The sequence below is a fragment of the Crotalus tigris genome, unplaced genomic scaffold (genome assembly GCF_016545835.1).
Source record: "Crotalus tigris isolate CLP2741 ecotype Arizona unplaced genomic scaffold, ASM1654583v1 scf7180000017775.1145084777:2100578, whole genome shotgun sequence".
NCBI lineage: Eukaryota > Metazoa > Chordata > Lepidosauria > Squamata > Viperidae > Crotalus > Crotalus tigris.
Window position 1 is genome coordinate 1,646,251 of NW_024096626.1, and position 12,268 is coordinate 1,658,518.

The 12,268-nt window shown below is 42.8% G+C and overlaps 1 protein-coding gene across 4 annotated transcripts in view; it reads right to left on the minus strand.

Moving 5' to 3' along the window:
* The window catches only part of XPOT (exportin for tRNA), a 65,933-nt gene that overhangs the window by 50,995 nt on the left and 2,670 nt on the right, over positions 1-12,268 (minus strand). For 3 of the 4 annotated variants that reach the window (XM_039342200.1, XM_039342198.1, XM_039342201.1), the window contains exons 2-3: positions 10,033-10,267; positions 7,720-7,847 (exon numbers count right to left, since the gene is read on the minus strand). In XM_039342200.1, coding sequence (XP_039198134.1) covers positions 7,720-7,779 — 60 coding nt within the window. In that variant the 5' untranslated portion in view covers positions 7,780-7,847; positions 10,033-10,267. The remainder of the gene's footprint in view (positions 1-7,719; positions 7,848-10,032; positions 10,268-12,268) is intronic. The other variant, XM_039342199.1, reaches the window with a different exon arrangement.

Here is a 12,268-nt window from a genome sequence, read left to right on the forward strand (position 1 = left end):
CATGCCTTAAAATTGTCAAGGTTGAGAAACAATGCTCTACTACATTTGCTCAAACTGATGTCCAGGTTACAACTGATCATGTCATAAATCAAAATGTACCAGAAGAGGAATCTACAGAGATACAAGTGGAATTTATTTTATTTATTTATTTATTTTCAGTGTTTATATGCCGCCCAATCCCAAAGGACTCAGGGCGGCGTACAAAGTTAAAAACAGTCATAAAACAATAAAATAAAGCAGTCATACCGCGAGTCCGATCATATCCTGGCCCCCCGGGGACATCAGCCCCAGGCCTGCCGGAACAGGAGGGTTTTAACGGCCTTCTTAAAGGCCGGCAGGGTGGGAGTAGTTCGAACCTCGGGGGGAAGTTGATTCCACCAGGTCGGAGCCACCACAGAAAAGGCCCTTCCCCGAGGGCCCGCCAGCCGACATTGTCTGGCCGACGGGACCTGAAGGAGGCCCAATCTATGGGACCTCACCGGTCTCTGGGAGCTGTGCGGCAGAATGCGGTCCTGTAAGTAACCTGGCCCTATGCCATGAAGGGCTTTAAAGGTGATAACCAACACCTTGAATTGCGTCCGGAGACCCACAGGAAGCCAGTGCAGCTCGCGGAGGATAGGTGACACGTGGGCGTACCTTGGCGCGCCCACAATCGCTCTCGCGGCTGCGTTCTGAACCAACTGCAGTCTCCGAACGCTCTTCAAGGGTAGCCCCATGTAGAGCGCGTTACAGTAATCCAGTCTTGAGGTGACAAGGGCATGAGTGACTGTGAGTAAAGCCTCCCGATCCAAATAAGGCCGCAACTGGTGCACTAGGCGAACCTGTGCAAAGGTCCCCCTGGCCACAGCCGATAGATGTTGTTCCAGATTTAGCTGTGAGTCCAGGAGGACACCCAAGTTGCGTGCCTGCACTGAGGGAGGTAAATTTGCCCCCCCCCAGGACTAAAGATGGACCATCCAGTTGGCCTTTGGGAGGCAAGACCCAGAGCCACTCGGTCTTGTCAGGGTTGAGTCTAAGCCTGTTCACCCCCATCCAGACCCTCACATCTTCCAGGCACCGGCACATCACGTCGACTGCTTCACTGAAAGGACACGGGGTGGAGATATATAATTGGGTATCATCCGCGTACTGATGATACCTCACCCCGTGTCGCCGAATGATCTCACCCAGCGGTTTCATGTAGATGTTAAAAAGGAGGGGGGACAGGACCGAGCCCTGAGGCACCCCATGATCGAGGCGCCTAGGGGTCGATCTCTGTCCGCCCGCCAACACCGACTGCGACCTGTCAGAGAGGTAGGAGGAGAACCACCGCAATACGGTGCCGCCCACCCCCACCTCTCCGAGACGACGCAGAAGGATACCATGGTCGATGGTATCGAAAGCCGCTGAGAGGTCAAGAAGCACCAGGATAGAGGAATGACCCCTATCCCGGGCTCGCCAGAGGTCATCGGTCAGTGCGACCAAAGCAGTCTCAGTGCTGTAGCCGGGCCTGAAACCAGATTGAAAAGGGTCCAGATAATTGGTTTCATCCAAGGATCGCAAGAGTTGAGATGCCACCACCTTCTCTACAACCTTCCCCACAAAGGGGAGGTTGGAGACGGGACGAAAGTTCTTCAAAACAGCTGGGTCCAGGGAAAGCTTCTTGAGGAGGGGCCTCACCACCGCTTTCTTTAAAGGTTGCGGGAAAGACCCCTCCATCAAGGAAGCATTATCGCCTGGAGCCAGCCTCGTGTCACCTCCCTACTGGCAGAAACCAGCCAGGAGGGGCACGGGTCCAATAAACAGGTGGCGGCATTCATTGCCCTCATGGCCTTGTCCACTTCATCAGGGGTCACAGGCTCAAACTCACTCCAGATAATATGACTAAGACCAGCCCCTGGCAACTCGGCTGGCACTGCCCAGTCAGAGTCCAGGTCCCTCTGAATCTGACAATCCCCTCCTCAGCAACTTAGAGAACCAGAAGAAGCAAAAACTTCAAAATACAAAGCAACTATATTGCAAAGAGAACAGAAAAAGACGTTTACTGCAGAGGAAGAGATTTATACTTTCTCAAAGACTACTATAAGCAATAAGAACTGATCTATTGGTTGAAAGAGAAAAAAGACATTTACTGCAGAGAAAGGGATGTACATTTGCTCAAAGATTATTACAAGAATTGAGAATGGACTTACTGGTTGAAAGGGAAGTGTTTTTATGGATTAGATTGAAAAACAAATTTAAAAATCTTTAATGGAGTAAAAGGCAATGTTGACTTCATGGATTGTTTTAAAGATAATGATCTAGAACGGAAAAATGCAATTATATACATGCGTGTTTAAATTAGTAAAAACTGTTTAATGGATTAATAGGCAATGTTGGTTCTATGGATTGTTTTAAGGATAATGATTTAGATTTAGAAGTAAGAAATCTACAATTATATTTATGTGTGTTTAATTTAGTTTGATGACTTTTTTGTTTTATGGAAATTTGATATGGAAATATGAAAGTTAAATGTGGAGTGAAAAAAGAAACTTGGTTTTATAGAGACTAAGAATGCATTCCTTGGAATAATAGATTGATTTAGACTGGAATTTTGAAATGCTTAATTAATTAGGAGATTTTTGTGTATAATAATACGTCTTGATATGGTATGATAATTAATTGGATGGAATTTGATTTCTTTAATGAATGGAAATGAATTAAGTCAAAGACTACTATAAGTAACAAAAATGGACTTATTGGCTGAAAGGTTAAGGATAATGATTTAGATTTAGAAGTAAGAAAACTATAACTATATACATGTGTAATGTTTAATTACTTAAGAGATGTTTGTGTATAATAATACGATTTGATAAGATATGATAATATTTTTTTAACTAAACTAGTTATTATTGGAAGAAGAAATAAATAAGATTGGTGATAAAAAAGGGAGGGATTAAGAACTTGAATATATTTGCAAGAGGTATTTGAAGTGATAATATGTTGATGTAAAACACTATCTGATTATGGTAATTGAAATTGATTTAAAGTTTTAATAAACAGGTTTAGTAGTAATAGAAATTTAGGATAGAAATGAAATATATTAAATTTACTATGTTACTTGAGGGAAATAGAGAGATGATAGCGAATGTATTAAGTTGACCTGTTATTGTGTGATTTTATGTTAGAATCTTTGTTTACCCAAACACCACAGTGTGTCTTAAACACTTTTTGTTAAAACTATAAAACCAATAAAATATATTAAAAAAGAGAGAGAGAGAAAGAGAGAGAGAGAGAGAGAGAGAGAGAGAGAGAGAGAGAGAGAGAGAGAGAGTGTCAAGTCCCCTCCAAGATAGTCTGCTGCTGATCATATAGGAGATGGCACTAGTTCCAAGCCAGAGAGGGATCCAAAATAAAAAGTCTATGGAAAAACTCTCTTTAACACATACCGTATTTTCCGGCGTATAAGACGACTGGGCGTATAAGACGACCCCCAACTTTTCCAGTTAAAATATAGAGTTTGGGCTATACTCACCGTATAAGACTACCCCTCTTCCAACGCACACCAAATAAAAATTAAAAAACATCAGATTTGATTTCAATATGGTAATTTTAATTCAAATGCTTATGACATGCAGGTACTTAGCAGAAAAACTGTCATTTATAAACATAAGGCTGTCATCAAACATATAAACATAAAACAGTGCAAGTGGATTAAACTTTTCCTAATTCACTCTAAAGCTGAAAGGAAGGATAAGACAATAAAACCATGGGAGCTGCCATGCTGTTTGTTTTCTAAGCTGTCAACCAAACTGAACTGATGATGATAGGAGGAAGATAAAAAACAATAGAAAGAGCAAGTGCCGGGCAAGTCCCTGGCGAGTCAGCAACGCCCATCATAATTGCAAGCTATTTTTACAGGTTTTGCTTGCGTGACAGTTTCCCTTTAAAAGCCTTCAAAATCATCCTGTTCATCATCTGATATCATAAAAATATCAATGACATCTTGTGGTACATTTGTAAGGCAGTCATCATATGGATCGAATTCTGTATCAGATGGTGTGGTCTCAGCTTCAGCTTCCTCTTCATCTTGCCACAAGTAGTCATCCTCCATACCATCTAATGAATTTGATATGCCACACTTCTTGAAAGACTTGATTACTGTTTCTGCATCAATATCATTCCAGGCTTTTATGACAAACTTGCACAAAACATCCAACTGTGGAGCACGCATGTTTCCTCCTTTTGTGAATTACTTTTTGCCGCTAACCATCCATTCATTCCACTGTTCTCGAATGCGATCTTTAAATGGCTTGTTTAGGCACACATCCAGTGGCTGTACCAACGATGTCAATCCTGCAGGAATAACTGCCGCATCTGTGTTTATTCTTGCAAGCCTTTGCTTGGTGCTGGGAGTTAAATGAGCCCTGAACATATCCCACACCAGTAGACTACGTTTTTGAAGAAGTCCACCTGGTCGCCTGCTCCATACATTATCAAGCCATAGCTTTACCCCTTCTTCATCCATCCAGCCTTTTTCATTCACATGTACAAAACAACCAACAGGGAACTTGAGTTTCGGCATTGTTTTTCTTTTAAAAATAATCATTGGTCTCAGTTTGGCACCATCAGCTGTGCATCCTAGTACCACTGTAAAACTGGACTTCTCATGTCCTGTTGTTTTAATTAAAATTGTTTTTTCACCTTTTTGATGGACAGTTTTATTTCCAACCATATCAAAATTCATTGGAGTTTCATCCATATTTCCAATACTACTTAACGCATAGCCATGTTTAATGCGCTGTTGTATTACGTATCGATGGAAACTAATTACTTTGCTATCAAGATCTGCAGGTAATTTGTGTGCCATTTTTGTCTTTTGCCTCAGTACCATATTATGCCTTTTCAAGAATCTAGTACACCAAGATACAGTGGCCTTAAATCTGTTGCTGTGATCTGGCTTAGATTTGGCCCACTGAAGTGCAGACAAACATATTTTATTTCGTGTCACTACATAACCATTTTGGCGATGCTCATTCACCATGTCTGCTACATGTTTTTCAAGTTCTGGCCAATGTGGGGTGCCTCTTCTTAATGCACACTTACCCCTTGCCATACTCTTTAACGCTTTTTCATTTGCTTTCCAGTCCCGAACCATCTTTTCTGTTACATATTGTCTTGCAGCAGCGCAGTTATTATGTTCCATGGCAAAGTTTACAACTTTAAGTTTGAAACTGGCTTCATATTTCCTTCTTCTTGCTGGTGGAGCCATGATGGCATCTTGACTGTTGGACATTTGTATACAGTACTGTATGTACTGGTGCTGTACTGTATGAACTGGTACAGATACTGGTGCTGTACTGTACCGGTACGTACCCAGTATACAACAACCAGCCAATCATGGCAAGCGATATACCTTATCACTGGCAAGCGATGTACCTTACCGGTGATTGGCTTGTTGTTGTATACAAAGCCTGGTTGGATTGGGTGGGTCAGCTCTCCCTGTCTGCCCAGCCCTCCCTGTCCCCTTATATGCCCTAGGGAAAAAATGGACATGCTAATACACCCTTTCGCTGAAGAAGGGGAGAGGGAGGGAGGAAAGGGAGCGAAGTTTTCTGAGTTCTCATTGGCCACCTGTAAGCCCAAATGAGTACAGTATTCTCTCCTCCGCAGGCGCCCTTTTATGCCAGTGCTGAGCGTGTGTGTGCGTGCGCGTGGCATGCATGCGACTCCCCCAGGGCTGCGCACCGGGATCTCCGGAGACTGGATCTCCTCCTCTTGGTCTTCCATCCCACGTGCGCGCACACACACACATGCCTCCTTTCCCTCTCCCTCTCCCTCCAATCCTTCCCAGCTCAGAAAGCAGCGAGGAGAAGCGTGCGCACACACACACAACACACACACACACACACGCCTCCTTTCCTCTTCCCTCTCCCTCCAATCCTTCCCCCCACCCTGATTTCCAGCTCAGAAAGTGCAAAGCAGCGAGAAGTGTGTGTGTGTGTGTGCGCGCGCACACACACACGCACGCACTCCTTTCTCCCTCCAATCCTTCCTTCCCACCCCGATTTCCAGCTCGGAAAATGCAAAGCGTGTGTGTGTGTGCGCGTGGCCTCCTTTCCCTCTTCCCTCTCCCTCCAATCCTTCCCAGCTCAGAAAGCAGCGAGGAGAAGCGTGCGCACACACACACAACACACACACACACACACACGCATGCACACACGCCTCCTTTCTCCCTCCAATCCTTCCTTCCCACCCCGATTTCCAGCTCGGAAAATGCAAAGCGTGTGTGTGCGTGCGCGTGGCCTCCTTTCCCTCTTCCCTCTCCCTCCAATCCTTCCCAGCTCAGAAAGCAGCGAGGAGAAGCGTGCGTGCACACACACACAACACACACACGCCTCCTTTCCCTCCTCCCTCTCCCTCCAATCCTTCCCTCCCACCCTGATTTCCAGCTCAGAAAGCAGTGAGGAGAAGCGTGCGCACACACACACACACACACACACACACACGCATGCACACACGCCTCCTTTCTCCCTCCAATCCTTCCTTCCCACCCCGATTTCCAGCTCGGAAAATGCAAAGCGTGTGTGTGCGTGCGCGTGGCCTCCTTTCCCTCTTCCCTCTCCCTCCAATCCTTCCCAGCTCAGAAAGCAGCGAGGAGAAGCGTGCGCGCACACACACACAACACACACACACACACCTCCTTTCCCTCTTCCCTCTCCCTCCAATTCTTCCCCCCCACCCTGATTTCCAGCTCAGAAAGTGCAAAGCAGCGAGGAGAAGAGTGTGTGCGCGTGCACGCACACACACACGCACGCCTCCTTTCTCCCTCCAATCCTTCCTTCCTACCCCGATTTCCAGCTAGGAAAATGCAAAGCGTGTGTGTGCGTGCCCGTGGCCTCCTTTCCCTCTTCCCTCTCCCTCCAATCCTTCCCAGCTCAGAAAGCAGCGAGGAGAAGCGTGCGCACACACACACAACACACACACGCCTCCTTTCCCTCCTCCCTCTCCCTCCAATCCTTCCCTCCCACCCTGATCTCCAGCTTGGAAAGTGCGAAGCAGCGAGGAGACAGATTGAGACCCACAGGCATTTACCAGCCTGTGACTTCAAGTTAGCAAAAAGCAGCTGCAAACCACACGCCTGCTAGAGGTGAGCCGCGGGGACGGATTGCTGAAACAAACAGCTTAGAGTTTAATTGCTCTCCCCACTGCCACTCTACCAATCAAGGACTCTTTTTGAGTGGGGGGGGGAGAGAAAACTTGATGAGTAATATACCAAACCACATGTGTAAAGGAATAAAATAGAATACCCGTATTTTCCGGCGTATAAGACGACCCCCAACTTTTAAGAAGGTTTTTGTGGCTTAGAAAGTCGTCTTATACGCCGGAAAATACGGTATCTTATAATTTTTGACACTGTCATATGCTTCTCAAAAAAATAGACTGCTAGTTTAACTTAATCCAATACTACCCATGTCTTGGCTGGACTTTGAGGGACAGAGAAGAAGGATCTCTCAAGATAAAGATGTTAAAAAACAGGTGACCAGGACTATGAAAGCACTTGGTGAAATATTTACAGAGAGCAATGAAATGGTAAGGATTGGTCAGGAGAATCGTGAACTAGAGATGAAAAGATCTTGATAAATGTTGTATAGCTTTAAAAAACAGCCATATCTTGGCTATAGTTCAGAAATATTTAGAAATATTTATAGCAAGCTGAAATTAACATGCTGTTTAGGATAAAAGCATAATTAAACTTACTCGGTGCCTGAAATCTAAGTCAGCATTTGGATTTAATCCTAGAAGAGCTTGCTCATCCATTTCTGCTGCTATTCTCCAGCTTCTTTAACAGGATTATTCCATTCATACACCATCAGAGATACAAACATCTATGGATGAAATAAAATTAAGACGGTAGCAAAACTCTAAATTAAAGACAAGATTTAAAAGTCTCAATATAGATGTTCATCTATAGACAAAAAGACAAAAAGATCGGACAGAAAATCTTTCTGTATACCTGTTCTTTTTTACCACACTAGGCAGGCAAAGCAAGAATTACAGCCCAACACATCTGGAAACCTGAAACAGTCAATGCTAGGCAAGATTTAAAAAAATATTTTAAGTAGATATGAAGCAAAATATTATTCTTCTATGTTGTTAGCAAAGGTATAGGCAACACTAGTCTCCTTGCAGATACATTTCATGATGCGTGCTGATTATTTTTTTAACATACAATTTTAAATTATAATAAACAAAATAGAAAGCAGACATATTGCAAAGCAAAGCAACAGAATCATATTTATTTCTAAGATTCCATCTGGCCACCATAGGTATTATTAGAAAATACAAAACGTGTACAGTCCTATGGTTTCTTTCTGCATTTACCAAGAAAAAATAGAAAAGATAACCTGGGAAGTAGAAAACATGCTGGGAAGATAGATGAATTAGGGAATTAGTCACTACTTTGCCTTCTAGCGAATGTGTTTTGTAACTGAACAAAAGAAACCTTGAATCTTAATCTGATAACGAGATCTGCATGAATGCAGTCTGAAGATCTTCTATTTTATTATATTGATCTAACTATTAAAAACATTAGTAGTAGAAATTTACGAATAACTTTTGGAAGATGAGAGGTACTTTGGATGCTGTGAATTCTTTGAGACAGTGAGTAACGGGACAGAAGAGCTGACACGCACACATCCTTTCTTAATCACACATCTCTCCAGCCTCCGGTAGCCCTCAATTTATGACCACAATTGGGATCATAATTTGGATAGTTAAGTGATGCAACCATTAAGCAAGCCATCATGTTACCAGACCCAATTTTACAACCATTTTTACCATGGTCGTTAAGTGAATCATGTGATTAGGTGCAGTTCCACAAACATGTTCCCAAATGTCTTTGCTAGTCAGGAGCCTGCTGAGAAAATTGCAAACTGCGATGTGACCGCAAGATACTTCAACCATTGTAAATGCGAGCCAAGTGCCTGAATTGCAATCACATGATTTTGTGTGTGCGTGTGTACACACACATACTCATCTGTTATAACTACGAGGAAAGGTATATATCACTTTTTCAAAGGTCATCATAACTTCAACCTTCATTAAATGAACAGTCATAAGTTGAGGACTATCTGTAGGAAGCAGCAATTGACTGACATACCAACTTTTGATCAGATTTTCTAGGGAAAGAGATTTATTTCCCCATATTCTTATGTCACCTTTTAGGTCCAAGACGTTTCAAAAAGGCATATAATTTAAAATTCAGCACAGGTACTAATAATAAAACATCACATGAACTGTATTCATCACCTTTAATGAAAAATAGGAGAAAGCAAAAATATGTTTGAAACTATTTTAAAAACTGGTAAATACTGATAAATAACAAGACAAATAAACAAAAGCATATGAGAATTCTGTATAACAACTTATATAAAGGATAGATAGACTATAACTGACAACCCTGCCAACAATATATAATTATGTTAATTCAGAAACTGAGAAACTAAGGACCTAAAATGAATGTGACACAACAGAACTCTTGGCACCTGTGTCCTGAAATATAATTCAGTAGAATTCTGTGATAATTGTTCTCAGATATGGAAATATAAGATTATAGCCTGAGTGATAACCATATGATGAGTCAAGTAAGCGCAAATGCAGCAAATACTGCAATATACGCTTTATTAAAGAACACAACAGTTTAGTTTATGTAGCCTAGGGGTCTTAATCAAGACATATTTCCTACTATTGTCATACACATTTTTCAACAGTTATCCAACATCCTTCTAAAATTTCTCTGAGTAGAAAATGAACGCATGAGCACACTTTCTTCTTCAGAAAATCTTTGTAGTTCATATGAAGAGTATGTAACCATTCAATGGAGAAACAGGTAAAACTTGAATTCTATCTGGAAAATGTTCTCAGAGTTGAATCGCCTCCACTGACTCGGTTTTTTGTAGGTTCTAAATGGTCACAAAGAGAGGGTCTGTCATGCTTTTCTTTAGCTCCTTGCCTCTGGTCTCTGAGTCACTATTGCTATTAAAGAGAATGAAGGGACATTTAAATGCTCACCTAAGTGTCACAGATTACCAGGAGGATTTTTAAAAATCCTACCATCTACTGTGGGGGTGTCAAACTGCTGGCCCGCAAGCCGGTTTCATCATACCGAAGCCACGCCCATCCCATTGCCGGCAATGCAAAAAGAGTCACAATACGTTGCGACACATCACGTGACGTGGCGAGTTTGACACCCGTGATCTGCTGGTTTGTTGTATCCTCAGGTAAATTTTTTGTGCTTCAAGCAGATCTGAAAGAAAGGGTAGGGGCAAGAAAATCCTAAAAATGCAATACTATCTGTATTAAAATAAATGCAAAAGAGAATGCAAAACTGAACCACAACAAAACATCAGCCTATTATTTGAGTTTATTATAAACAATAAACTCAAATCAGCTAGGGAATGGTATAGTCAGCCCCTTGTCTAAGGTTTGCATACAATGCTCATCCATGTAAATTACAGCACTTGTTCTGCGGGAAGCCTGTGGTCCATTGGGCTCATTGAAATTAGATCACTGCTTTTCTGTTGCCAATGATAGCAGAAAATCAGCAATCGCCACTGAGCTGATAGGAGGAAGAAAGAGAAAAGAGACATATGTATGAGTTAAAATGTATAAAGAAATTCCAACCTATCTTCTAAAGCAGTGCTTCTCAACCTTGGCCACTTGAAGACGTCTGGACTTCAACTCCCAGAATTCCCCATAAAGAAACAAAAGTTACAGCCCAGCGACCTACTCGTGAGCTTCGATGTCATATCCCTCTTCATCCAAGTGCCTATCAAAGAAGCCTTAACAGCCATCCAAAACAAATATAACCCCCCCAAACACATCTTAGATCTGACCAACCACTGCCTATCCAACACATACTTCATCTATAACGGACAAAAATACAAACAAACAGAAGGAGCACCCATGGGATCACCCCTCTCACCTGTCATTGCAAACCTCTACATGGAACACTTTGAAACTCAAGCTCTAGAAAAATCGGATCACAAACCCAAACTCTGGCTCAGATACGTAGACGACACCTTCATAATCTGGCCACGTGGGAAAGAAAAACTGGACAACTTCCTCACACACCTCAACAGCCTACACCCCAAAATACAGTTCACCATGGAAACAGAAGCTAATAACCAACTTCCCTTCCTGGATGTCTTAGTCTACAAGAAATCCAATGGCTCCCTAGGACACACCATCTACCACAGTGGTTCTCAACCTTTCTAATGCCGTGACCCCATAATACAGTTCCCCATGTTGTGGTGACCCCCAAGTGGGTGTGGCCACCAATAAGAGGGAGTAGGACAGCTAGGGAAAAGGGAACAAAATGGTGGACAGCATGGTTTGGCGACCCCCATGAAATGGTCATTCGACCCCAAATGGGGTCCCGACCCACAGGTTGAGAACCACTGATCTACCAGAAGAAAACACACAAAAACCGCTATCTGCACGCTCTCTCACACCACCACCCAGCACAGATCAACTCCGTAGCCAAGACTCTCATCTCCAGAACAAAACGCTTAGCTGATGAACAACACCTAAAAACCGAACTACACACTCTCATCAATATACTAACATCCAATGGATTCCAAAGAAATGATTACAAACCTAATCCAAAAAGAAACCCCCACTAAAATCCAAGACAGAGAACAATGGCAAAGCCCTCCTCCCATACATAAAAGGCACCACAGACAGAATCAGCAAGATCCTCCATAAACACCACATCAAAACAGCATTCTGCACAAACAGAAAAATATCCACCATCCTAAGAAACTCCAAAGACAGAATTGAGTTAGAAAATCAAGGAGTATATGAAATCCCATGCACTGCTTGTCCCACCACATACATCGGACAAACCAACAGAAGAATAAGTGCACGCATTGAAGAACATAAGAACTCAGTCAAAAAAGAGGAACCAACATCTTCCCTGGTCCAACACCTTAAAGCCACAGGACATGAAATTGACTTTAAAAATACCAGAACCATTGCCAAAAGTGAACATTTTAATAACAGAATAATCAGAGAAGCCATCGAGATAGAAAAACGCCAACACAGCATGAACAAGTGAGATGATACCTCCCGCCTACCAGCCATTTGGAAACCCGCCCTTATTGACAAACGACTCCCTAACACAAAGAATGACACCAGACCCACACTCACTAAAACCACACAGGATGTCACCACCACACATCCACACAAAAAGCAAACCCAAAGCCACACCGATGATGAGGCACGACCACAAACCAGAAGCCAGACC